At 46.1% G+C, this 27,475-nt stretch overlaps 2 protein-coding genes and 2 long non-coding RNA genes across 6 annotated transcripts; 2 read left to right on the forward strand and 2 right to left on the reverse strand.

Moving 5' to 3' along the window:
• Positions 1-1,401: 1,401 nt before the first annotated feature.
• LOC120652127 (vacuolar cation/proton exchanger 2) lies at positions 1,402-5,235 on the reverse strand. 2 transcript variants are annotated; one of them, XM_039929840.1, is made up of 11 exons: positions 4,674-5,235; positions 4,436-4,506; positions 4,293-4,321; positions 3,991-4,187; positions 3,675-3,887; positions 3,105-3,230; positions 2,813-2,929; positions 2,675-2,728; positions 2,421-2,537; positions 2,199-2,292; positions 1,402-1,789 (listed from the first exon to the last, which is right to left on the reverse strand). In XM_039929840.1, exons 1-11 carry the CDS (start codon positions 4,953-4,955, stop codon positions 1,776-1,778), a joined length of 1,314 nt encoding a protein of 437 aa, XP_039785774.1. In that variant the 5' UTR covers positions 4,956-5,235; the 3' UTR covers positions 1,402-1,775. The 2 variants fall into 2 exon arrangements, with proteins under 2 accessions (XP_039785774.1, XP_039785775.1); XM_039929841.1 differs by having other exon boundaries at positions 1,402-1,786; positions 4,674-5,234.
• Positions 5,236-11,972: 6,737 nt separating this feature from the next.
• LOC120648783 lies at positions 11,973-12,729 on the forward strand. Its single transcript, XR_005665085.1, has 2 exons — positions 11,973-12,142; positions 12,217-12,729. It is a non-coding gene; the product is annotated as an uncharacterized LOC120648783 (long non-coding RNA).
• Positions 12,730-15,619: 2,890 nt separating this feature from the next.
• Positions 15,620-20,432, reverse strand: LOC120652128 (uncharacterized protein C630.12-like). 2 transcript variants are annotated; one of them, XM_039929842.1, is made up of 13 exons: positions 20,059-20,432; positions 19,528-19,566; positions 19,246-19,424; positions 18,623-18,758; positions 17,863-17,959; positions 17,616-17,678; positions 17,432-17,532; positions 17,159-17,193; positions 16,802-16,859; positions 16,652-16,726; positions 16,423-16,580; positions 16,077-16,337; positions 15,620-15,994 (listed from the first exon to the last, which is right to left on the reverse strand). In XM_039929842.1, the coding sequence occupies exons 1-13, from the start codon at positions 20,194-20,196 to the stop codon at positions 15,751-15,753; spliced, it is 1,584 nt and encodes a 527-aa protein (XP_039785776.1). In that variant the 5' UTR covers positions 20,197-20,432; the 3' UTR covers positions 15,620-15,750. The 2 variants fall into 2 exon arrangements, with proteins under 2 accessions (XP_039785776.1, XP_039785777.1); XM_039929843.1 differs by having other exon boundaries at positions 17,616-17,675; positions 20,059-20,431.
• A 1,999-nt stretch (positions 20,433-22,431) lies between these two features.
• LOC120648784 lies at positions 22,432-24,591 on the forward strand. Its single transcript, XR_005665086.1, has 3 exons — positions 22,432-23,117; positions 23,197-23,877; positions 23,987-24,591. It is a non-coding gene; the product is annotated as an uncharacterized LOC120648784 (long non-coding RNA).
• The last annotated feature ends 2,884 nt before the right edge of the window (positions 24,592-27,475 follow it).

The raw sequence follows: 27,475 nt of genomic DNA on the forward strand, positions 1-27,475 counted from the left end.
TTGAAGTACTAAATGAAGTCTATTTACAAATTTTTTTGCACAGATGGGTTGTAAATCGCGAGACGAATCTAATGATGCTAATTAATTCATAATTAGCGGATGATTACTGTAGCATCACTGTTGCAAATCATGGCTTAAGTTGGATCATTAGATTCGTCTCGCGATTTACAGCCCATCTATGCAAAAAGTTTTATAAATAGACTTCATTTAGTACTCCATGTATATGTCGAAGCATTCGATGTGATGTTTTTTTTATATTTACAGAGTTTAGGGGGGCGGATTTAAACAGTGCCTTAGTTTAATTAAGCTGACCTCGCGCGGAAGCTTACGTTATCATCTTGGTCAGAATTCGAGCCAGAGAGACAGACAGATAGGCTGAGCGGCTGCGCCAGTCTCCATAAACCTTAATGGCTGCTGACGTCTTCTTCTATGTCTGTCTGTCCACGCCTCCAAATTGCATACAAGTCTTCTATGCCTGAGCCATAGCGCTGTTAGGCGTGCGGATCAGCTTGTGAGTGTCCAACTGTTGTCCATCGGGTGCCGGGTAAAGGTTTAGATGCATGCATCATGAGTTCATGACCAGCACGGACAAGTTCATCCCTTGGAGCATCATCATCGAGCGAAATAAATTCCACAGCTAGCTGTTAACTATTTGTTTTTTTAATGAAACAGGAGGGGAGAGATAACTATTTGTTTTAGCAGAGGAAAAAAAACGTACCAGAAGAAGAGGCGTGGCAACATGTAGTTTATTTTTCAGCTTGGACCGGGCGGTGCAATGTGACGCCTCGCACATGTGCAAGAAATCACACCGTGCGTCACAGAAGCCGGGCACCCTGCCTCTCCCGGCTCCGGCGGCGCCTCCGCTAACCACTAAGTCGCCACGCCGCCCATCCACCGCCTACCACTCAAGTCGCCGCGCCGCCCATCCACCGCCGCCGCCTTCTCCTCGATCTCCACCGGCTGAACCATTGCCGCCGTCCATACTCCACCGTCTCAGCCTCCTCCTCTTCTATAGCTAGAGACCGAGCCTCGGCCTCCTCTTCTATAGCCAGAGACCATGGAGCTGCCTCCACCCCTGGCAATCCTGAACCATAAAGCCTTCTCCACCACCCCGGCCGCCGGCGACTTCGTCCGCGACCGCTCCGCCCACATCCCACCCCTTCCCGGCCACCCCCTCCCCCTTCCCTAGCTCGCAACCCCCGCTGCTCCCATCACCATCGCGAGAAGAAGCCCCTTTGCGATGGAGCAGCGTGAAATCGCATATGCGACGAATAGATTTCCCGCAATGTGACTGCCCCAGCCCCCAGCATCGGCCCAACAACTGTATCGTGCAACACCAAGGCCTTCAGCTGTACCACATCAAAAAAAAAAAAAGCCTGCATCTATATTGTACATGCAAGCTATCAGATCAACCACCTTCCAAACACCACCACAGGCTTAGTATCGTGGTAGTAACAATGGTAACATTAAAACATAAAAAACTGTGACACATGTAGCTTGAACAAATGCGATGGTAATTTTTGTAACTATCACATGAAGTTACAGTTCCTCAAAGGGCGATGCTGTTGCTATCCTAAAAAAGCTGCATCAGCTCCTTGCAATCTTGAGCCCCAGGTTATACCCTTGGTGCTGGTGCGGCATTCTGCCCACAAGTTGCTCCCCAATTCAGGCTCTGGCAGGTCCTCCTCTACTGCAAGCAATGCTATTTTGCTAAATCTGCAGTTAAGTCGTAGCCTCTCCATTCAACACAGGTCCGTTGTATGTAGACTTGTTACTTAGTTCTCATCTGCTTCAGGCCAACCGAGTGAATCATTAGGAGATGCAGAGGAGCTAAAAAATAAGTAATCTAGAGATAAGACACCATGAAATTAAGCATTCTGTTTCCTAGACCATGTATATCGGCTGCGGTCGAAGGTTTCTCTTAGTTCAGTTTGTTGAGCTTGTGTTACAGGTAGCAAAACGTATACAAAAGAATGCCAATTTAAAACGATTGTGTCTACCAACAGTGCTCTCATATATTGAACATGTCAGCTACCGATGGGATAATTAAGCTCCACAGTTATCTTCCTTTATGGAAAATAAAATAAAAATAAAGCAATAATCTGACTATTTTATTTTGTTCCAAATGGTTAAGTTCATGTGATTCAGCAACCCATGCTCTCATACATCTAACAAAACAATAAAACAGGAATACTTACTTGCATCAGGATCAACATGGACGAAGAAGCTTGCACCAACAATGAGGTAGCATAAGATGAGCATAAGGCCTTTGAAATAATTTGACGTTCCTTCCTGGAAAATATATATAATGAAGAGTATGCAATAGATTAGAACTAAAAATAGAATGCAAAACAGCTTGCGGTAGTAACTCCATATACAATGGAATACACAAAGGATGTTGGTTTGTTTCGGAAGCTGACCTGTAGCATAAATGCCACCACCAGTACTGTTATAAAGAGAGTTGCTGTCTCAAACAGTTGAAAATTCAAGTCCATTTCCTGCCCCATCATCCAGCCAATTACCACGCAGAATGGAATCTGAAAATAATGAAAAAAATACCAGATGCAATTGTTAAACTACTATGGTATCTACTGACTGAAACACAATTTGGCTAATGACAGAATTTACAAAACCACAGCACAGTAGTTGTATCTGGTTCACTAAGTATTCTTACCACAAACATGGAGATCTGCGTTGATGACCCTATTGCAACTCCCAACGTAATGTCCTGTTGTTATGGGGAAAATGAGACTAAAGAAAAAGAAAACACTATGAAAATTGCAAAAGGCAATAAGAAAGCAGCAACCCTTACCAATTTGTTTTTCATGGCAAACATAATGGCACTCGCATGTTCAGCAGCATTCCCCACAATAGGAAGCAGAATAACGCTAATAAAGGCTACTGGCAAGTTTAATGAGTCAGACGCGCCCTGTTACAACATGTTGAAGAAGCATGGTTCAAGATATAGAAAATTGCATAAATGTGAGATGTCATTATGTCCTTTTCTGAGGTTATTATTATTAACAAGAGGAGTAAGCAATGGATTGAGAGAAAGGACAAAATGAAGTACAGAGGAATTTAATTATCAGCAAGATCTTCAGTACCTGAATGGCATCTACCAGGTACCCTGAGAGTACTGAAATCCAAATAGTCAATATAAAAAGCCAGCAGATGGCCTCCCATTGTGTTATCTCCTTTTCATCTTCCTCATCTTCTATGGCTTCTTCTTCCTGATGTGGCAAGTAGGAATTCGAATGTTGAGGTATGCACATGACAAAAATGTGATGAAATATAGTGGCATGATCATCATCATACTTGATTTGCTTTCTTACTAGGAGGTAGTTATACATGCCCTAGATAAAGCTTAAACTAAAAGTTTGCCAATGATTGCATTATGCAAACGGAAGTACCCATACTAGTATAAAAATCAGGACAACCAAATATCTTGCCCTTCTTTGTTGCTAACTGCATTACATTTATCTTGTGACCTGCCTTACAGCTTACCTACATCACCTCTGCTAACTAGCAGAGTTCCTGATAAGTATAATCATTTGGTTAAAGAGAGAAGTGAACCCAGGTCTTTTTCTGCACTTAATGAATTTATATCTTATGCACGTATTCCTTCTTTTTTTTCAGTTTGCGATGCTTGCAGGAATTTGTGTTAAGCTACTTACATCACCAATGGGGCTGTACACACTGCGGTGGCTCTTTAGTTGAAAAAATAGATAGCTAGCATAGGCCACAAGCATGATGCAGCTACTAAACCTTGAAAGAGCTACTTCAGATTTTCCATACTGCGCTTCTGAATGTGTGAAGTGAAGCACTGCTGGAAACATTAGGCCTAAGACAGCCATCAATAGTAGCCCGGAGTTTACAACAGCTGATGCCTGCAATGATAAATATAAGTCAATAGGCATTATTACAAGCATATACTGTTGTTCTATAACAAAAAAAATGTTTAGGAAAACCAGACTTTGTTCAGAAAATCACCTTATTGAAGACCTGGTCCCTGTCAGAATGGACAAGACCACCAGCAAAGAAAGCACAGCCAAGAACAAGGAGCATATTTGACAATATTGAGCCTAGCAGTGACTGCTGGACAACTCGAATCATTCCATTTTTCAGTGCATAGATTGATATAATCATTTCTGTTGCATTTCCAAATGTAGCATTAAGGAGGCCCCCAACTACAGTTAAAGAGAAAAAAATGTTAATATCTTTACGAAGTAGATGCTAAAGCCAAGATGGATTTGCGTTGGAAAGCTAGCAGAATAAAGAAGCAAAGAACATACCTGTTGGGCCAGTGTAGCAAGCAAGTTGCCTGCACAAGACAGAGTAACAGCGATTAGGACATACGTAATCCAGCACAACGGGAGACCTTAATTAGCATAAGTAAGCGAGAACTGAAGTCACCGTGTTGGTTACTGACACTTACTCAGTTGCATATCCCAATCTCTCGGCCAACGGTGTTATACCAATTAAGCTGAAAAGGAAAACCCATCCTTGCTGCGGAGCGGAGCATTTGATGGAAACACACAGAAAAAGGATGGTAGTGTCAGCTTGTCAGTCCTACAAGTTGTTAAAATGCAAAGAAAAACAGAAAGTTGACGGTAAAGGCTGGAACGCGCGGCACCGCAGAAAACAGGAGTGAAAGATTCGGACGCCGCTCTTACGTGTTTCCCGCTGAGGTAGTGGAGCATGATGGCGAGCGGGCCGAAGGGGAGGAGCACGTTGATCCTGGCCTGGAAGATGACGACGCGGACGCTGGTGAGCGCCCTCCCCCACCTGCTCCCGGGCGACAGCGACTCGGCCACCGCGGCGAGGGAGCCGATGTGCTCGAAGTCGAGCGAGTGCATCTTCCGGGGCGGCGGCGCCGGCGAGCCCGCCGGCGACGACAGCTCCAGCTCGTCCGCCTCCGCGAACCCGAGAGCCGGCGGCTTCTCCGCCCCCATCATCGGCGAGCCGCCGCCCGAATCGAAGGACCGCGCCGGCGGATCCGCGCAATGCAGAGCCGGCCGCGGGCTCCCTCTCCCAGGAGCGAAGGGACGCGCGAGCGCTGGGTGAGGGCGGATCGATCAGGCTCGCGAGGCCAAACGCTGGGAGAGGAGGAAGAGGAGCGCGATTGGGTTGGGAGTCGGACGCGCGCGTCCGAATTGGTGATCGAATCTCGCGGCGGCCACGGAGAAATGCGCTCGGCGGGGGTGCGGGCGACGAGAAGAAGAAGAAGAAGAAGAAGACATGCCCGACGCGACGGTCATGGCACGACCACGAGCACGAAGCTGCCTGGGTGCTTCGAGGTGGGCCCGGGCCGTACGGCAGGCGGGCGGGCCCGGATCTCCGCGGGGCCCACGTATCGGGGGTGGAAAGATGGCCCAGCTCGCGCCGCTCTTCTCGTGGCGTGGGTAGTGGTGGCCGACTGGCCTCTCAATCATACCCGGAAGCGTACCCGCGCGGGCCCGGGCGTCCTGATGACGTGTCTGTCGTGGGGTCCCAGTTGTAACGGAGGGCGGGTAGCTGGACCGGCCGGTGAGAAAAAGGATGCGCTGTTTTTATACTATATAGGAGTGACGATGATTAGCAGATCTGATGGTACCCTGATGGCCTGATCAGTTTGGTGGCGCTCCACTAATTAAACTGAAGTACCCATCCTGTCCCCACCAAGCGAAAGAAAGCTCAAAGGGAGAAAGAAAAAGGCTAGTTGCCACTAGATACTGTACTACTGTCATACTGTACTCCATACTGTCCCTGGCTGAAAGTATCTTTCTGCAACACTGCATCACTGAAACTACTGTCCACCATCTAATAAACTTCTACCATTTCCGAGTATTTTGATGCATGACATGTAAAGGAAGCTGACATGCAACCAAAAAAAAGTAGAATTGTCCTGGAAGATGCCGTACGTCACAATAATATTGGGAGATTTATTAGGATGGTTTTACACGTAGGTTGTTGCATTCTACCCCGTACCAGGACATTATTGGGTGCCTAAAATGGCCCCTGACTCAGCTTGAACAAAAGCCGCTGCTTATATTGTTTAAGGAAGGACTGGTTGTGATGAGCAAAGGGTCACCACATGGGGATGTCACGCTCCCGCACATGATTGGCGATGCCCTGCGCTGGGAAAAGCGGAGGAAGCAGGGGAGCTACGTACAGAGTTAGTTATAGCTGAAATCTCTGATGATATACGGACGATGGTGGTGACTGACAGGTAATGATAATGCGTAGCGGACGAGGATAGATCCAGGCCAGGCAAGCAGCAAAGAAGAAGAAGAAAAAAAAACAGGGAGGGGAGGTTGAGATCCAGGCATCCAGGGTGCCTGTGCTCGCGTCGTGTGTCGCGCTGTGCATGCTGCGTTTGACCGTACAAACAACACGCAAGTGGAAGTGGCTACGGACGATGCAATTTGAAATGAGCTCAGGAACAAGGAGCAAGTGGCCGGCCGGTACGAGCTTGCTGGCTCTCACCCCCTCATTTGCCTTATTAAAAATCCAAAAAAAGAAAAGAGAGGGAGGGAGGGAGGGAGAGGAGGGGTGAGGGAGAGGCAAAGCGGCGAAGGCCTGTTGAATTTTCAAGCCGGCGACTTTAGGTAACTAAAATTTTCTATATTTTATAAATAGATTATGTTGTAATTATTTTTTTGAAACAGTAGATTAGCAATCAGTTCAATTATTGTTAGGAGTGATTAGTGGTACATTTAGGTGCAGTTACTTATAGTGATTAGCGTTGATATAGTACATTTAGTGTTAGATTTAGTATTAGAAAATACTAGAAAATTGTTAGAGAAGTATTAGAAAATTAAAAAAATACAAGATAATAATAGAAAATTGTAGAAAATGTTAGAAAATTGTATAAAATTATAGAAAATTGTAGAGAATGTTAGAAAAATGTAGAAAATGTTAGAAAATTGTAGAAAATTATAGAAACTATTTTTTTTGAAATAGTAGATTAGCAATCTTTTTAATTATTATTAGGACCGATTAGTGGTACATTTAGGTGTAGTTACTTGTAGTGATTAGCGTTGATATAGTACATGCATCAAAATTTATAAAATGTTAGAAAATATTAGAAATTAATTAATCTTAAAAATTGCAAGATAATATTAGAAAATTTATAAAATGTTAGAAAATATTATTAATGGTTAGAAAATCTTAGAAATTATTTAGGAAATATAAGGAAATATTAGAAATATTTAGATGTGTGTGATTGTATTGTATTGTTTTGATCTTACGTGGTAGGTATGGCCGGGGTTACTCCTGCGTTGCTGGACCCAACAATAGACTCGGGTCACCGGTCCTTCCTTGCGAAGGTTCAGCACCAAGAACTAAACGTGCTGCGTCCACGTCCACCTGCAGAGTTGGTTGCTGTAGACCCACGATGGGTGCCCAGGTGATATGTCGTCTATTTTTTGTTTTTATCCGTTATACATTTTGTTATATAATATATTAACATTTGAGCACTATATGATGCAGGCTGAGCGAGGCAGGTCTTCTCACTGTGGCTCGTCTTGCTGAGAGTGCTTTGGTGAAGCTAGACAGGTCTCTACTTTTAGCTCTCGTTGATAGATGGAGACCTGAGACACACACATTCCACCTCCCTTGTGGGGAGATGGCACCGACCCTGCAAGACGTTGCGATGCTGCTTGGTCTTCCTATCACCGGAGACGCTGTCGGGCCCCGCGTGATACCTTCTACGTGGCTGGAGGATCTTAAGGAACGTTTTGCAGGTGTTGCCACCACGATTGATCCTGAAGATTTCAATGAGCACCCACAGTCGAAAGGCCCTTCCAAGTCATGGCTCCTACAGTTTCAGGTACAATTTCGTACAAAACGATGTGTTGATGTATTTTATGGCTTTGAAATAACTCATGTGTTTCTTATTCTCAATGTTTGTACTTCATTGCAGCCGGATCTGTTGGCAGCCCATGCTGATGACTACAGCGTGACTAGATCACTCGAGGCATACCTGCTGTGGTTATTTGGGTACATCATGTTCAACAACTCACACGGGCACTGTGTGGATAGGGTGCTTCTGCCCTACGCACAGGAGATCGCCGATGCAGATGAGGATGTGATACCCTTATATAGTTGGGGTTCAGCGGTTCTTGCATGCACATATCATGGACTCTGCAAGGCATTACGGCAGAATGATAGGAATGCTGTCCTAACGGGATGCCCAATTCTGCTACAGCTTTGGTCTTACGAGCGGATTGCTATCGGTCGTCCCATGATTGACCAGTCACCGTACACGCCGGATATGTACGGTGACATGGAGGACGACAGACCCACCATGGGGACTCTCTGGTACTCTCGACAGGTATGGACCCGATAAAAATTTATATTCTATGCGTACTATGGTCATACATTGTTCCCTCAATACCTTTCTTATGGACACATAATTTTTATTTTTGCAGAAAACATGGGCACATGTACAGACCCGACGTTCTTATCCTGAGTTTGTTGCCGAATTTGATCGATTGACCCCAGAAGACATTGTGTGGGAGCCATACAGTCCATCGGCTATAGCCGCACGTGCACCGCTTGGGATATCTTCGGTGTGCACACAGGATCAGGGCCTATGGATGACTACTGCAGCTTTGGTGTACGACGTTGCAGTTGAGGACCACTGCCCGGATAGAGTCATGAGGCAGTTCGATCGACGCCAGTCTTTCCCTGTGTCTTCAGCGTTGGATCATGTTCAGCGTCACGATCATAGGTAACAAAAATGTATGAGCACCCATGTAGGGTCGAGATGGCGGACTAGAGGGGGGTGAATAGTCCTTTCTAAAACTAATTGCGCCGGCTAACCGAAACTTAAGCGGAATTGAAACTATTCACTTAACCAAGACTTCACCCCTCTAACTATGACTCTAAGGCACCTCCAAAAAGATCTTACAAGAAAGCAAATGGAGTGCCAAGCTAGCAAGAGCTCTCCTAACCAATCTAATGCCGAGCCACACAAGTCTAAGCACTAGTACTTCACAAACCGGGGGAGCTCCTACACAATTCTAATGAGCAAAAGCACAAAGCCAAACCTAAACTCACTAGATGCTCAAGGACAAGGATACTCAATCCAAATCCAAGAGCTCAACTTATTTAGCTACACAATCTAAGCAAGAGCAACTACACAAGCACAAGATATAGATGAATGTGAATACAAGGCTTGTGATTTGGAGAATGCAAACCACCGAGAAGAGTAGACAAGATTGACACGGTGATTTTTATCCCGAGGTTCACTTGGTTGCCACCAAGCTAATCCCCGTTGAGACAAGCTCCAAGGTTGCCGCCGATCCTCTTGATAGTGGTGACTCTCAAGTCACACTCTCCCACGTGGAGTGCTCACACCGAGCTCTAGCACATGATCCGGCCGGACCACTTGTTGCTCTTCACGTCTCGCTCAACTAGAGTTGCTCTTCGCGGCTCCCGCGGGGTGAGCACAATACCCCTCACAATATCTTCTCCGGAGCACCGCACAATCTTCTTGTGGGCTTCAACGGAGCCTCTTGCCACCAAGCCGTCTAGGAGGTGGCAACCTCCAAGAGTAACAAGCACACCGGCTTGCAACACGATCACCTAGTGCCACTCGATGCAATCTCTCAAAGCATTCGCACTAGAATCGCTCTCTCACTTGATCAAATGATTACTATCAAGTTAGAGTGAGTAGAGGGCTCTCAAGCACTCTCACACATGGACACCAAGTCTCCAAGGTGCTCAGCAACCTCAAAAGGCCGGCCACAGCCTCTATTTATAGAGGGAGGTCCCAAACTAGCCGTTACACTCAAATCCCGTGAAAATAGAGTTTTCGCGGACTGTCCGCCTCACAGAGACCGGACCGTCCGCCATTCAAAACCAACGGCTAGAACTGCAATGATTATGTGTCAGAGTTGACCGTTAGAGCCCCGGGCGGACTGTCCGCGCCCCTGGGGCGGACTGTCCGCGGTTCAAAACTTCGAACCAACCGATTTGCAAATGTCTCTGACTAAATCTGGAAGTGACCGGCGGACTGTCCGCTCCCTAGGGGCGGACTGTCCGCCGTTCAAAACGTGAGCACACACAGAAACCGCAGTGTTTCTGTCCCAGAATTTTCAGTAGGAGGCGGACCGTCCGCCCCCAAGGACCGGACGGTCCGCAGTTCATTTTGGATACCCAAGACAGAACTACCAAGTTTCTACGCCCGTTTCAGCTTTTAAAGGCGGACCGTCCGTAGTTCATTTTGGACCACCAACAGAGCCAAAAATGGTTCTGTACGAGCTCATCCGAGATAACTGCGGACCGTCCGCCCCCCTTGAGCGGACCGTCCGCATGTATATTTCCAGCAGAAGTGTACCTCGGTAAAATGGCCATAACTCTTAGCTCCGATGTCCAAATTAGGTGATCTGGGACTCTATGGAAAGCTAATTCAGAGGGCTACACAACCCAACTGAATACTTGATCCAAAACATAATGGATCAAAGCAGTATTCCACTCCAAGAGACCACCTAATTTCCGGAGAAAACCGAAAAACCTTTCTTGCTTCCCAAAGTTGATCAACATCAACTCCAACTCTTTCTCCTTTGCAAATGTGCCAACACAACCACGTGAACAACACCATGTGCATGTGTGTTAGCATTTCACAAACATTTTCAAAGGATTTTCACTTGATCTCACCACGCCACTCGATCTTAGCAACATCGCAATGTTAGATCGCTCAAGTGGCACTAGATGACCGATATGCAAACAAGTTTGCCCCTCTTGATAGTACGGACATCTATCCTAAATCTGGTCATGCACTTCTCTACAAAACCTTTGACCGGTGAATGAAATGCCCTACAAGTCATACCTTTGCCTTGCGCATTCCATTTCATCTTTCCAAATATTGATGCCACACAAGCACCAAACTCCATCAAGCCTTTTGATCATCATCATGAGTCAATACTTGGCTTGATCTTTCTTAAATGATATGATCCACTCCATATCATCACATGACATCTTTGGTCCATCGATCTTGACCTTGCTCGCTCTTCACCGTTGCCTCGGTCCATCGGCGCCAAATCTTGCCCAAGCTTCACCGCTTCGCGGTCCCTCGCTTCAAAGCCTTGACTTGCTCTTCTCCATTGCAACCGGTCCATCAAGCAAAGCCTTGTCTTGATCTTCTCCACTTTGGTCACATAACTCCATGTCATGTCTCATATGCAATGAGCTCCTCGATCACACTATATGAGCATAGCATCAACACTTAGCCATTTCTCCTCCATGGCACATGTTGCTCATACTAGTGTCTTTGTGTGGACTAATCTCCTGTGTATCTCAACATAAACACTTATTAGTCCACATAAGTTGTCACTCAATTACCAAAACCAAACAAGGGCCTTTCAACCCATGTACTAATAATGTGAAACTAATTTCTATTTAACGTGCAGTTTATCAAGGGCTGGACATCCTTTCTCGACAATGTGGGTCACTAGATTACAATCATGGATGGCTGCGTGGGATGATGCAGACGAGCAGTTGGCTGAGGATACCGGTCCACACACTGAGCCTTCGTTTCGGGCGTACCTGACCTGGTACGAACCGAAGACTCGTTGCCATTTGACGTATGTTGACATGCATCCACAGCCGCATGTTGTGACTTCGCAGGATCGCTATGCACGACACAGGGATGAGGCATTAGCTGGGGCGGTGAGTAAATATTGATGGCATTTTCGATCTTTTAATATTTGTATACTAAGTTTTTTTTTGTTGCAGTTCGAGGCATGTAGGCTGCTTGAATTAGATTGCTCACTGAATGTAATGAGGATTCATGGCGGGTCTACGATGAGCGTGCCGGCACAACTCGAGGCCTGGACCACTCAACGTGATAGAGCCCGAGGTTTCCTTCAGGCCTTTGGTACGCGGACGGAGTACGAGGATTCCTACGGATCGTCGCAAGCGTCGACGCCGGTTACTTGTGGTCCCGCATGGCAATAGCCTCCCTTATACCACCGACATGCAGAAGGTATGATGTGATATTTATCGATCCATATGTTTATATGCATTATTTAAATACGACTCCACACAGGGTACGGGTACCCCGGTTCTCAGCCCTATGGAGGGCCAGGTGCCTCGCAAGGGGCTCCATTTCATGGAACCCAGTTTACCTCTATGCCACATGCTGGAGGGACTTTAGGTAAATATGTGGTGCATAATTTTATTTGCTTATGTTTTATGGTCGAAGGCTCATACGTTATTATTTATAATCAGGATCACAACAGTTCACCGGAGCGGGGCCGTCTTCGTATCACCCTATGCCGTCACCAGGAGGATATGAAGGAGCTTCTTCCTATCCACCACCACCACCTCCAACACAGGGTACGTACAATAATTTGTACGGAATTGCATTCACTTTTTGAATGTTGCTTAAATTTTTTTTGTGATCTGTAGGGTGGTCTGAAGACAACGCCGCGGCCTCCTTGGAGGAGTTTACACGGTTGTTTGCTACGCCTGCCCAGGACGATGATCACAGCTTGCATACACCTCTGGCTCAGTTACGCCGTCCTGCCAGAGACGTGAGGCCACCGAAACGTCATAGCTACCCTACAGATCACGTACACGCACAACGTAAGAGAGGTCGTAATGGTAGGGGTGGTTAGTTGTTTGCACTTGTTTCTCCGGCGGCATTATGGACTGTTTCGACTGTTCGGATTATGGTTGTTTATGATTGTGGTAGTTTACTTGTCATTTGTTTCTATAGATATTATTGATGTGAACTTGTTATGTTTGTGAGTTCCATAATGCTCGTGAAATAATGGAAGTTCTTGCGAATTTTTTCCGTGATTTAATGAAGGACAAGTTAGTCGCGGGAGGAGTTAGCGGCCGAGATCCCGCCGACGATGATGACGACTACCGCATACAGAGTAAACTTCGTGACACGCTCGTATAGCTCAAAATAGGGACCATAGTGTATCTAGCTGCGAGTACGAGATCACAGGTTGCCACTGCTCAGCATGGCGATCACGGGTTTCGCATATGTCGCATTGTTTGCCCAGACAAATGTGACAAAAGACGACAGCCCAATAGCATTGCCCTTTCACCATTTCAAAAAGATGTGACAACGCGGTAACCACAGCAGCTCACCTTCAAAGCAGTCTCTCGGGCGAGGACGACAGAACTATCATTCTACAGCGAAGGTCTGTGGTGTGTAGTGGGGAAGTCGTCATCTAGGCACGATCGACCGAGCGGCAGCGATGCAGTACTGTGAGTCTGCATGCATTTAGATGCTCTGCATGCACAGAGATGCATCGAGTAGTCAGTTCGAGAATTGAATCTAGCTTTTTCAGTGTTCGGTCAGCTAGCCTCTTCACTGTGTTGTCATGTAGGATTTTCATGTCCATTTACACTCCACACTCCGGGTATCAGACCTTTGTGCGCCTATAAATACTCCGAAGTTTGTGAAATCCCAGCAGCACTCAAACACCAAAGCTCATTGTATACCCAATGTCTGGAGGTGGGTCTAGCGGGAAGAATTACTACGGTTTTGGGAAAGGAAAAGGGGGAAGAAAGGGAGACCCCATAATATGGGAGGGGCCTCTTGGACCTGATTCCTTTCCGGAACCAGTGTTTGAGTTTCCGCCACAACACAAGAGTGAATTTACCAATGAAACTTCTCTATGACAATACGATAACCGTAGAGAACCATGGCCAAAATGCAGACATGGTGAGGACTGCTTAGTGCAGATGTGCACCGACGGGATGGATGGCGGTCGGCATTTCTTCAAATGCCCACACGCATGGGTAATACTCGGTTGTTTTATTTCTTTATCTTCATTGAGATATCTTACATGAAATTTATTTTGCAGTCTTCAGATGCTCCAGAAAACTGTGGTTTTACCAGGTGGGTCGATCCTGCACCAATTGATTCAGTTCAGGAGTTCATCGAGTACCTCCAGATAAAAATCTTTGATCTGGAATGCAAGGTAAACCATTACGAGGAATTGAGAGAGGGTAACAAAGACGACGAAGATGATGATACCAGCAATGCTGCCGCTTCACAGGATGAACCATGCACTATTCCTTACTACAACTGCCCTTGTCACAAGAAGAAGGGCCCTGCCCCTCCGGCACCACCGCCTGCACCACCTGCAATGGGTGGATATTGCGGAGAAGGCTCAACGCAGTTTGCTACGTGGGGGTACGGCTACTAGTACTACCTAGTGCTAGTCACATGCTGCATCGTTGCGTTTGTTGTGTTTTTCTAAATTACCTAAGGCATGTTAGCTTAGTTCAGAATCTGTTTACCGTAGTTGCAACGGGTTCTGCCATGCCACTGCATGTCTGATGTGTGTTTCATTAACGTTGTATTATGATGTAATTCCTATGGTTTACATTGTGTAATGCAGTTTTTAGTTCTTAATTCTTACCGTTATATTTGATGTGTGGTTCACAGTATTCTAGTCTCCTGAAAATGTCCGAAAATATTAAAGGCAAGTTCGAAGATTCACTATATTGCTTGTGCGTGCGTGGCACCTCGGCGCCGTGATCTGTGGCGCCAAGACGTGTTATCTCGGCGCCACATATTACAGCGCCGACCCCCAGGGTCTATTTCTGCAAAAAGTTACAAAAAGGGCACAAATGTGAAATTATTTCGCGAAAAGGGCTAAATTACAAAAAATAAGGCCGGCCGCCCCGCTGCCGGGCGGCCGGTCCCCAGGGACCTGTCTGCAATTTTTTGTCGTCTTTTTTTTTGCGGATAAGAAGGGCGGGCTTGGTGCAGCGGTAGAGCCTACCGTCTGTAACCGGAAGGTCCCGGGTTCGAGCCCCAGCCTCTGCACATTTGTGTGGGTAAGGCTTGGGGCTTAAAAGACAACTCTTCCCCAGACCCCGCACAGTGCGGGAAGCCTACGGCACTGGGTACGCCCTTTTTTTTGCGGATAAGCCCCTGCCGCCCGGCAGCGGGGCGGCCGGGGTATATTTTTGTAATTTTCCAAATCAAAATATATTTTTTGTAAAAAACGGAAATAAAAAATATAAAAATAAAAAAAACCGCGCTCTCCCTGCATATGGCGGCGCTCCAGGGTGCTGTGCTACCGTACCACCATGCTAGCTCACATTGGAACTGTTAAATTGGTGATTGATGGCCCTGTGACCACCGACCACGCATCCTAGCGTGCGAATTGGTGATCCTTATGTGCACTTTTAATTTTTTTTAATTCAAATATTTGTGCTAATATTTTAAAGTGCGATCCAATTTTTTTAAAAATAGTATAAATATTTGAACTAAAGACAAGGGTCTGAGGTCACAACCGGGCCGACCAGCAGGTTAAACGCTTCCTTTCTCCTGGCGTCTCTACCTCCCCTAAAGTTTCAAACCCAAAATTGAAATCGACATCGAAGTTTGGAGATTGGAGTGGTTCTTTCAGGTTTCGATTCGTAATTTCATGATAAGGTAGACCCATATCGTGGCAACATCATGAATTTTATCGTTTTTAGAGGTGCTCCCACACAAAACATATCTATCTGTATCTGTAGCACCCCCCGACGCCGCCCGCGAGTGCCCGTCGTCCATGCATCAAGCTCGCCGCCGACTTTGGGCAACGCCCACCCGGAGGTAAAAGTCAAAACGAACGAAAGTCACTTTTGAGTCAACGGTAATTGTACCTTGTAGGAGTAAACAACAGGATTGCCCAGATTAAATAGATATATTATTTGCCGCCTTAGCAAAAACCAAATTAGTTTTCGCGTGTGCAGTTACTCTAGAGATATCAATCAAATACTGGAAGGACTAGGCTCTGATGTACTTCAATGGTCAATCCAGTCTTTGAACAGAAGCATCATGTACAGGGGAACATTCAGAGCGGCAATCACAACTATGGACTGAATGACGCGGAACAGCCGTTGGAGCACCTTCCTTACTTTCGATTTGCTAGGGCGCGCCAACTTCGCCCCATCTTCTGATGTCACCTCGGAACCCATCTCGACAAGAATAGATGAATCGGGCTCCAATTGGTGTTTTCCGGCTGTCGCCCTTGCGACAATACTTCCACTGCAATGACATTGGGAAATCACAGTTAAAGACTGATTCGGTTGTGTGAAGTACCTATAAGCATCATCCAAGAAGCACATACCGTCCTACAGTTCTGGAGTCTGAGCAAGCACTTGGGGCTTTTGCAACAGCCTTTTTAACGAGGTGCATGGACCCTTCCGCATCAAAAACCATTTCATATTCACCATCTTCCTCATCATCTTTTTCTTTGGTTCTTGAGAACAGTTCAGCACCTACCGACCTCATGAAGCTCACAAATGTATTCATGTAAGGAACAGAGCTCAGACCATTGGTTGGCCAAAAGACTAGCAGAAGGATGGTCACTGCAAACTGGCAGATATACCTGTATAACAACAAAATGTAAATATAGTTCCACTGTAAATTGGTCATTAAATAAATAGAATAAGCAGGTGTGTTATAATCATTACCAGATATAAATATGGGTTTGTTTAGGCAGAAAACAAAGGTTCGTTATGACTTCATGTTTCAGATCAGTTGAATTCTGTGACAGCTTGGGCCCAGCAGATAGCAGCATAAATGATGGATAGAGATTTCCTTGCTGCCAACTTATTGTCCCCAGCGTGTGCTGCGTCATTAAAAGTTCCATTAGATGCAAAACTTGGAATATGTGGTACCAGAAAGATGCAATTCTTTTACCTCTGTTACTGGCCCAAAAGGAGTGGAGTGGATGACTGTGCATTGGTCATGGTCATGACCTGAGAGCACAAGGACCTATAGCGGGATTAACCAGATTAAAGGATATGGAAAAGATAATACACATCTCTTAAAACAGCAAAAGAAGCTTACCGGTTTCAACAAGCTTAGCAAAAGTTCAGAAGTCTCTTTAGTGAGATAATTCTGGTAGCTGCAACAAAAAGGTTGTCTTATGTCAATCATTATGGCTTTGCCAACATTGCAACAAGTTCTGAAAGTCAATAGTGGCTTTTGAACTGGTATGGCTAGAAGTAATTTTAAAGAAAATGCATCAGCAAACCAGAATGTGAAAATAATAGACATCACTAATCACATAAGCAATTCTTGTACGGCAAGGAAGGTAGGCGAGTGGAGCCCAAAACTAAATTTAAAATCAAACCAATGATCATAATTTTCCAAGTAGAGTGTGAACTTGAAAGTAATAAAACAGTAGCGTGAGGAAGGACATACGTGATTCCTTGGTCGAATGCAGCATAGGATACCCTCTGCAACAGAATAAAACAATCAGAAAACTGTTTATGTGGTTATTGAATTGCTTATGCCACAAATTGCATAGTATTATATACAAAATCTGGAGCAATGTGCTACAAATGAAAAATAAGATTTATTTCGGCAATTATAATGTGCATTGTACGATGTAAGCCTTATGGCCAAAAGGGGCATATTCTACGATTTTCTTTTAACAGCACAGAATAAGCACATTTAGAGGGAACAAGATAATACCTGATTTATAGAAGGTGAAGAGCGATGTGGGCCACAATGAGTGTTATCAGGTCGGTAGAGTGGAATATGTGTTAGTAGAACCTTTGGGTTCGATGTGTTACCTTAAATAAAAGAAACAATAGTCAAGAGGGAGAAGAAGATATAGCAATTGTAGATAGCGTGTAATATCTGTATAATACCACACCTGGGGATAGAGTTTTAATGAACTCCCAAGAGGAGGACCTTTCTTTGCTCTTTTTAGCTCCTGCTAACAAAATAGTAACAGTTCTTTAGCTATAGAAACCAGAAGCATCAGAGGGAAACAGTGAACAGAGATCATTAGTCATGAAGAAATAGCCATACATATAGATTCTAAAGTATGAATGACATGTTTATGAGTAGTTTGGATTTCCTTAATTCTTTATTTCATAGATGGAGTAGGAGAAACATACCATCAAGTGTTTGAGCATCAATGACAACAAAGTCGACCTTCCCAGCAGAAAATTGGTAGTTTCTTGATCCAAATTCTTTTTCATACCGACTCAGCACCTGCATGAAAAAAAACAAATATGGATTTCCTTAAAGGCTATGTTGTTGTTGTGTCTTCTCGTGAACTCTACACAAATAAAGAAATGGTACAATGATAACTAGGACTTTTGGTGGATACTACTGTGCAATAATAATTTTATTAAGGTCTAGATGATTCCAATTATGGTAGGTCAACTCAAATTTGAGAAATGGCTAAACTTCAGATTTAATGAGAACATTTGAAATATCTAAAACGCCTCTAAGTAATATGGCAAAGCCATGTAGGGCTTGCCAACTAATAGAAAAAAATAGGGTCAGGGTGGAGCAGGGTGTTACAGCTGTTCACAACAATTAGAAACAGAGGCACTACAGCAATTAACAAAGCAATACTCTAGGCATAAAACATGTTGCAAACTTCAGTTCTGGATCTCCTGTCCTTGATGAGAAGTATAAATTCATGTAAGGGACGTCACCAAGAGTTGGAGTAACAAGGACCGAGTCCAGAAGAGGATGTTTGTCCCAAAGATGAGAAGAAATTAATTACAATCTTAATCACAAAGGCAGCCTAGTTTTGTCTAGAAGTGTATGCCTGCTAAAATACCTTTTAAAAAATAGTAGCATGAGATTAAAGAAAGTAATAAATTGATAGTTCGGGGGGAAAAAAACACAACTGTAGTTAATCACCTCAGGATGAGCGGAGAAAAATGCTGAATAACCAATATCATGATTTCCGGACAGGTAATAGATTGGTATATGTGGCTTTCTTCTCTGTTCATTCATGCTGAATATATGCTTAAATCGAAACAATGATTCATGCCACCTGAAAGGATTGGAATACATATTAGGGGGCGGGGGGGGGGGGGGGGAGTACAAAGTGAAATGCAGAATGATTTCATTAAATGAAGATGACGACATATTATTCATTATACGAGTGACGAGTCCATGTCAATTGTTGGGTTAACCTCATGACACATCAGTAAACATGGTTATTAATGTTTTGGGTTTTCCAATGCATAAGAATGTTGTTGCTTAAATACTACATATACCTGTGAACTGTGCGTAGGAAGTTAATAACACATCTAGTTGCTGGTAAGAGTCAAATAGGTTATGTGTATACATTATGCACTATAATTGATTGTAAGCACTATATATTCCAGTTAAATCACTTTAAATTGTATCATCATCTTTTCAATCATCCACAGTAGTTCCAAACATTCATAGTACAACTTAGTATTAGATATAATGTCGACAAGTGAACTTCTTGTAACAAATGAAAGGTGAATTTGAATTCAGTATCCGTGCCTTACTCTTCATCGGACATGTATGGGCCTCCATCAAAGTGATCACCAAGAAATAAGACCATATCAGGTTCGAATGGCAGTATGGCAGACTGAAAGGACCTTCTCATGTTCAAATCTGTGTAAAACGCAGCAGCTTGGAGAGCAATTGAGCTTGAAGGAAGACCAAGGGAGGTGCTGTCCATAAGCTGCAAAGGAAAACCTTTTTCAGGAAGGAGCAACACACATTCAAACAACTTTTGGGTGCTACAACTAAGTTAACGGCACAATTGCATGAAACAGTGGAAGTACCTGTGGATCAGCAACAACAGCAATCTTCACATGGTTACTCTGTCCAAGAGAAGTTCAAGGGAGAAATATGATTGTAAGATAACAATGAAATTGCACAAAATTGGTACTTGCTGGTCGAATGAAATTTAGTTTTAAGGAAGTAATATGGTCGTGAGATAACAAAGATTTCATGAAAAAATTCTGACTTGATGAAAAAAAAATGAAAACGTCATCCCCAGCCCCTCTACTACTGTGCGCCCAATGAATTGTTAAGGATTAACGATAAAGAATGCAGGAGATGGAATGCACCCAAAAGGAAAAATTACACTATGTTTATGCCTTATCAAATTTAACAAGCCAGTAAAATCTCATTATTGCACAGGCTCGACCGGGGCGATGCCTAAGCAAAGGATGGCAACTCCTAGGAAATCCTAACTTAATCGAGGCGGCGGCGTTAATTTTTGGATCCAGACCAACAACTCGAAATCCCAAGTTAAACCCACAGCTAGAACCCCGCACCACGCCCAAATCAGCGGCGTCTCACGTACTCACCGGCGGCGAGGAGGACAGCGACGGCGAGGGCCACGAGCACGCGAGGTAGGAGGCCCAGTAGGCGCCCATCTCGCCGTAGAGCACCGTGGCCGCCCACGCCGCGCACAGCAGCAGCGTCAGCCGCGTGGCGCTCTGCATCTCCGCGACTCCGCCCCACCCCCAATCCTCACCGCTCCGCTGGCGGGGCAGGTGGCCGGCTTCGGCCGGCGGCGGAATCCCGGCGGCTCGGGCGTTGGACTGGGGTTTCGCCGGAGGGAGGAGTTAAACGCAAGCAAAGCGCCGGCGGAGTGAGATCTACTGCTCCAATCCGCTCGATCGCTCGCTCCTGTGAGTCGTTGGTGGAGAGTCAGAGTCGAGTCGACGGCCAGCGCCGGAATCGAGGGCTCGAGGCGAGCTCGAGACCACCACCGTCCACGCGCGCGATCAGATTACGGCCCGTTCGGATGGGCTCAACTGGCTGGGCTGCAGCCCAGCTGTTCGGCAGCACAGGCCCAGCCGAACGGCTGCTGAACCCGGAAATTCTATATATGTTATATATGTTCCGGAAGATTTTTTCTTCCCCACATTTTAGTATTTAAGATTCGTGCAAATCATCTCATCCGTTGGATCTTCTCAACCCTATCTTCTTCCTCCTCCTGCCCCTTTCTCACCATGCGCCGCCGCCCCGTCGTCGAGCGCTGCGCGCCTGCACGTTGCGCTGCTGCTGCTGCTGCCAGGGTTTCCAAATCCGACCAGTCCGGTCAAACCGCCGCCCTCCGATAGCGGTTTACCGGACCGGTTTGACCGAAAACCGGTAGAAATCGGTTGAATTCAAATCCAAATTCAAAATCGCATGTGCAACCGGTTTCACCGGTTTACCGGCCGGTATGATCGGTTTGGGAATTTTTTATTTTTTTTAATTCAAATTTGAATTTTGAATTGGGGCCGGTAGACTGGTTTACCGGCCGGTTTGACCGGTTTGGGAATTTTTATTTTTCTAAATTCAAATTTAAATTTTGAATTGAGGCCGGTTTGATACCGGTTCAAACCGTAACCGCACCGGTTTCGTTAACCCTGGCTGCTGCACGCTGCTACGTCGCTGCCGCCGCTGCCGGGCCGCGCGCCGTTGCGGCTGCGCGCTGCAGCGCTGCTGCTGCAGGGGGCGAGCTGCTCGCTGCTGCTCTACCATGCTGCTGCTGCTGTGCATGCTGTTGTGCTGCTGCTTTGCTTTGCTGCGCTGCGGCTGCTGCGCCGCACGCCGCCGCTCCCGCTCCCCGCCGGCACTGGAGAAGATGGATTAAAAAAAGAATGCTGATCTAGATTTTGATTTGTTGAATCTATTTTTTTAGATGTTGAAATGGTCTGTAAAAAATGTTGAATGTACTATTCTCAAATGTTGAACTGTTTTTTCAAAATATTGAAGTTAATTTGGACTTAATGAACTTTATAGATAGATAGCTTATATATCTTTCTAGAAGTCTGCTGAACCAGCCGCTGGCCTTGAAATTCTATATAAAAAAATCCGCTGGCCTTGAATCATGCCCCTACCGCACGGATGCCGCTAGCGCTAGGGTTGGGAGCAGCCGCATCACCGCCGTCGGGGCCGCCCCTCCCCTCGCCGGCCCCTCCCCCACCGCACCCATCGCCGGGGAGCCGCCTACTCGCCCCCGCCCCCGCCCCCGCTGAAGCGGGTCGTGCTCACGCCGCCCCTCCACGCCGCATCTAAGGCCCTGTTTGGTTCCAAATAAGTGACCAACTTATAAGTCAAAAAGTGCAAAAAGTGACTTATTTTTCCAAACATCCCTAGCTTATAAGTCACCCCAACTTATAAGCAATAAGTTGCTCCACCCCAACTTAAAACTTATAAGTCACCACTTTTCGTGTGGGGCCCACACCTTTTTCTGCGTGGGGCCTACGTCCAATCCTATCTCCCCGTGCCCTGTCTCGTGCCGAATCCCCCCCCCCCCCGCCCGCCGCCCCCCCCCCCCCCCCGCAACAGCTCCGGCCGCCGCACTTCCTCGCCTCATTGCCGCAACGCCGGCTCGCCTCGCTTCCTCGCCAAGCCCCCCTCCCCCCCGGGGGTGAGGCCCTCCTCCGCCCGCGGTGGCGCTGCTCACCCCGCCCGCGGCGGCGAGGAGCGAGGATCTCGCGCCGTCGCCGAGTCCGCGTTGTGGCCGTGCCGAGCTCCGTGGAGGGGAGCAGAGGAGATAGACGCCTCGCCATGGACGCCGCGGCGCGCGGGACGCCGGCACCTCGCCTAGATGCCGCGGCGCGCGAGACGCCGCCTCACCATGGTGCATGGCACCCGTACCTCGCCGGCGGAGGAGCCGAGGCCGGCGCGGACGGCCGGGCAGAGGAGGGGGGAGGGGGATGGAGGGGATGGGCGGAGGGCGCCGCCGCAAGGCCTGCCATGGCCGGCGTCGAGGAGGTTAATGGCGCGGATCTCGCCGCCACGCGCTCGCCGCCGCGGACCTCCTCCACTGCTTCGTCCCGGCGCCCCGCTCCGGCCCCCGCCTCTGTCGGTGGAGGGGCGCGGCGAGGAGGCGGAGGTCCGACCTCCTCGGCCGCTCCGCTGGTGCTGAGGGAGAAAAGGGGCGGGGGATGGGGGACCTCTGCCCCGCGCCTCCTGCTGGCGCTGCTGCTTGTCGCCGTGGCGGGGGCGTCGGCCATCTGGGTACCATGGCAGCCGTCTTCTCCATCCTCCGCCGGCCCGGGGATTGGGGAGAGAGGAGAAGGGAGGAGAGAGGGGAGGAAGGGGGATGGGGAGGGCGACGGGTAGGAGAGAAATGCCTTATAAGTCATCTACAACCAAACACACATGATTTATAAGTCACTAGTTTTAAGTCACCTGACTTATAAGTCACCTGACTTATGGAAACCAAACAGGGCCTAAAGCAGAGGGAGAAGAGGGGCCCCTGGAGGTAGAGCACGTTGCAGGAGGTCCGCCGCCGGAATGAACCCGCCCACGAAGCCGGCACCCCGGACGCCGACGCCGACGAAGCAGCACCGCGTGCACTGCCTCGCCCCATTCTCGGCATCACCTCGCCACGGCGCCACCCCTCACCTCCGCGAGCCGCCCGGTACGCCATCGCCGCTACTTTCAACCATTGCTGCCGCCGTGTTTTGAATAATTAGTGGCTCCACACAATTTGTTTGCAGATAATAATGTTACTTCATTCCCAGAGAACTATTCAAGCGATCTGAGCATGAAGTGAGCACGTAAATGCCAAATTCTCATTTCGCAGCATGATATTTACCATTTGTTAATGCTACCTAGAGTATTTTGTTGGTGAACTGATCTGCTTAAAAGCTTCAAGCAGTGCATCCATTAGAGCATATGCAGCACCATCCATGTTTGAAGTAGAAGCTCTAAAGCTCTAACGTCAAGCCAATGATTGTGGCTGAGATGCAGCTGTTGTTTACTAGCCCTTGTGCATTTGCTATGAGCCTATAAGTATGACTCTTAGTTGTATCATGGAATCACAGCATTCTTATACTAACCCTTCTACAACTACATCGGAATTACAATGCAAATGTGTATCAATTGCTGCGTAATAACGGAACTGTTTATCCCTGATGCCCTTTGTTCCTTTCAGATTTGATAGACTTTGAGTGCTTCAATTTCGACTCATGTAAGATTGGTGATTAGCCATCTGAGGCCTCTATAAGTTTAACCACAGATTTGTAATATTCTTTGTGCATTCAGACATTTCCTCTGACATTGTTTTTGGTTCCATGTCGACATCAGCAGCGAACTACGTCAAGTTTAGTCAGCCCCTTGGCAACGGTGACCATACTGGCATCATCATCTACTTCGTCGTGCTCTCCCCCTCCAGCCAGGTACTACAACCTCCGTTCCAGATGCGCGAAGCCAACTAGGAAGGCAAGTGTCATGTTTATTACGTACTTATGCCGTCTGCTTATGTTCATTTGCATTCAATCCATGTAGGGAGCATTCTGTTTGCAGCCCAATTAAAAAGAAGAGTAGCAAGATACCCTCCCTTGATGACTGCCTTGATGATCTCAACAACATCCTTATAGATGCGAGGGAGCGCAAGTCCCGTCGTATCACTGAAGCCAATGAGATGGCAAAAGTCAATCAGATTTTGAAAGAGGATGGGTACAGCGAGAGTGATCTATTTTTTGCCCAAGCCTTGAATCTTTGCACACACAGGCTCCATCGTAGGGCTTTCCTGGATTTGAAGACCAAAAAAGGCCGGTACAACTACGTCAAGGTGTCTTGGGACGTGATGACTCTAAAGTCCAAGTGAATCCGAACATCACAGTCGGCTGCTGCGTGTCTTTCATTTGTATCTGTTTTCGTTATTGCCGATGTCGTGTAGTTTGAATACCGTGCCATCGTGTCGTGAGTCCTGGTTGTTGTAATACCGACCGTTTTGTGAACTTTGGTTGCTGGTCAATGTTTGTGTGTCGAAAAAACGATGTGTGTTGAACTCGAGGAGACTAGGTCATATGCTATGGTATCATTTCAATCTGAATATTGTTATTAATTGTGTTGTGTGGCAAATATCCAAGGGCAACTGCGTTATTTGTTGACAGCTGATTAATTTAAATGACATCAGGTTTGTTATGTGATTATTTTCTTTTTTCTTTATGGTTTTGCTCACTTGCTTTTTTAATTTCTTGCTGGTTCAGTATCCGAAGCTGAAGATCTGAACTAGCGAAAGATGGTTCTTATGTGATTATTTTGTAATTTGAGCCCTCCACAAGGTGGCCCTCCTTGCGTTCCTGATCACAGTGAACAGGTAAATTTTGTTTTACTGGTCTACTATTGTGCTTTACATAAATGTTTAGGGTGTAAGGAAAGGAGTTAAGAATAAATCTGTTTGACTAAGTAGTCATTTTCCCTCAATCTGAAAGGATATGATTTGATCCATATTGCTGAGGTAAAATATGTTATTTGAGAGCTACAAAGACTAGATTGAATGCAAGCATTTAAAATTGGTGCCAGTTCATTTTGTCCTCAAAGGAAAAAATGAAGTGAAGGGATGATAAGACATGTATTTGAACGCATTTAAAATTGGTGCCAGTTCATTTTGTCCTCAAAGGAAAAAAAATGAAGTGAAGGGATGATAAGACATGTATTTGAACATCTTGATAAAGCTGTGTTGTGCTATTGGTTCTGCAGTTTTTTTAGTTATTTCTGAAATAATTATGAAACCTGCTTGGTAATACAATACCGCTGCTTGTCTTCATAGACACCCTGTTTCCTTGCGCGTGGTCGAGCAAGGTGGTCTTCTGGTGCTACATGTTGGCCGCTGTTTGATTGCTGTGGTCTGGTATCAGTGGTTCATTTTGGAGTGCTCTGCTTGTGTAAATGTATACTTGTCTGCCAATCTGCTATGATATTTCTCAATTTCCTATTTGTATGCAAGTAATATCAGCTCTGAACTTCCTTAGATTTGTTCTGATAATAGATTCAAGAGGTAACATCCAATCCAAACCTTACTGCTAATAATGTAGCTTTAAATACTGAGAAATTTGTCACAACCATGGCATGGCCTTTGTTGCTATGCCTATATTGCATCCACTACATTTCATCTGTTGCAGCAACTACCATTTATTTTATTATATGCTTCAGATTCTTATAGGATCGGATGTTATTACAAATGCTCCTTATGTGGTACTCGATAATGAATATTGATGGTGGCATAGAATTAATGATATATCCATCGATAATCTTAGCATTGTTATTTATTGCTTTGCCTATTTGAGTTGCAGATGGACAGCAACGACGACTCTTCAACCAGCAACACTTCCAGTGACGTTCCGGACTTGATGAACTTGGCCAAGGCAGCAGTCATGCTGAGAAGGATTAAAGCGCTTCTGGTGAATCAGCAACCTGTGGTAAATCCTCCTTGTCCCATAACCAAGCTGACGGGGGCTCAATGGATTAAACTGAGTCTTGATGACCTAACTAAATGCAGAGATAATTTATGTATGTCTCGTGATGATTTCTTGAACTTGCATGACCGCTTACTTGCCTATGGGTTGCAATGTACAAAGGAGTGCAGGTCCATGGAAGCTCTAGGTTTATATATCTGGACCTGCGCGCACGGATCTGGTGTTAGAGAATGCAGAGATAGATTTGAACGGTCTTTAGATAAAATAAGTAGGAAGACATCTAAGGTGGAAGAAATTATGTTTAGGTGGGCATAGACTACTTGTTCCAGCTCATAGAAACTACACACAAGTGAGGAGCGAACTTGCTGCATATGCACCATGGTTTGATGGATGCATAGGTGCTATAAATGGCACTCACATACCGGTTGAGGTGAATCAAGAAGTGAAAGCTGAATTCATTCAATGTTCAAGAAGGCGCTAAGCCGTTTCTAGGCGACGACCCACAGCCTAGAGCCTAAGCAGGCTAGCCTAGGCATTTCAAGGCGTTTTGCTAGGCGATGGCTAATACATGCATCAATGTCAATACTTAAAAGAAAGGAAAAAATAGGAGATCAATGGTCATGGAATAGGGAAGAAAACGAAGAAGGCCCAATTAAGGGTCAACTGTCCCACGGTAATCTTATCCCCTCCCCTCCCCTCCCAGCCTCTCTGTTCCTGTCTCTCTCTCCCTCCTGAACTCTGCCTGTGCGGCCGCGATCGCCGCTCGCCCGCGCCGCCGCCAATGCCCGACGTCGCCTCCTTCTCCACTGGTTGTGGCCGTCCCAGCCATAAATTCTTCAGGAGGGAAAAGCAAGCATGAGTTATCATATCCTTCTTTGCAATGGACAATTATTTGTCGCTGCGTAAGTTTGGAGATGGTTCGACGTACGATCTGTTAGAGTATGTGTTGATGAATACTACAACTCATACCTCAGTACTGAGGGAGTTGGTATCTGCTGATGTTTGGCCTGCACCATGATGGTGGAAAAGGTGATGTGATGAATGTAGCAGGTCCGCCCAAATTAAACCGGCTTAAGTGCACTAACCATCATCTTAATACTTAATCAAATTACTGTGCACTTAAAATGGTGTAATCTGACAGGCTGTCGGGTAAATCCCGATTAAACTACTGTACTCCAGGATCACAATTGCACTAGTAGACCCGTACGAAGACGAGCACATATGATACAAGCATACAACAAAACCCAAATTAAATTACAACAATGAGTTAAACGGGTAAGTTAGATAGATAAAAAATGCATAGCCTTTAAACGTACAGCGGAAGTTTAAAATGGAATTTCAAAAAAAAAAACAATACGGTAGAGGCAAACGACGATATAAGGTGAACTCCACATCCTGCCCACCGATGTGATGCCGATCTGCCCGACCTTCACGGAGAAGACGGGACCCACTCGACAGTCCACCCAGGGGGAAGCGGTTGTCCAAACCAGGACGCACAGACCTCCTCGAAGTCAGCGGAGATACAACCTGCTCAAAGGGGTTACAACAACAACCCTGAGTATACTAATACTCA

Source organism: Panicum virgatum, chromosome 9K (genome assembly GCF_016808335.1).
Source record: "Panicum virgatum strain AP13 chromosome 9K, P.virgatum_v5, whole genome shotgun sequence".
Classification (NCBI taxonomy): domain Eukaryota; kingdom Viridiplantae; phylum Streptophyta; class Magnoliopsida; order Poales; family Poaceae; genus Panicum; species Panicum virgatum.

Coding starts and splice junctions, on each gene's coding strand:
- LOC120652128 (XM_039929842.1), bottom strand. CDS start 20,196: ATGCAGAGCGCCACGCGGCTGACGCTGCTGCTGTGCGCGGCGTGGGCG. Junction 19,425..19,527: donor CTGTTGTTGCTGATCCACAG/GTACTTCCACTG, acceptor TTTCCTTTGCAG/CTTATGGACAGCACCTCCCT. Junction 16,581..16,651: donor CTTTTGGGCCAGTAACAGAG/GTAAAAGAATTG, acceptor TTAATGACGCAG/CACACGCTGGGGACAATAAG.
- LOC120652127 (XM_039929840.1), bottom strand. CDS start 4,955: ATGATGGGGGCGGAGAAGCCGCCGGCTCTCGGGTTCGCGGAGGCGGAC. Junction 4,507..4,673: donor ACTACCTCAGCGGGAAACAC/GTAAGAGCGGCG, acceptor TCCGCTCCGCAG/CAAGGATGGGTTTTCCTTTT. Junction 3,888..3,990: donor GGGACCAGGTCTTCAATAAG/GTGATTTTCTGA, acceptor TTATCATTGCAG/GCATCAGCTGTTGTAAACTC.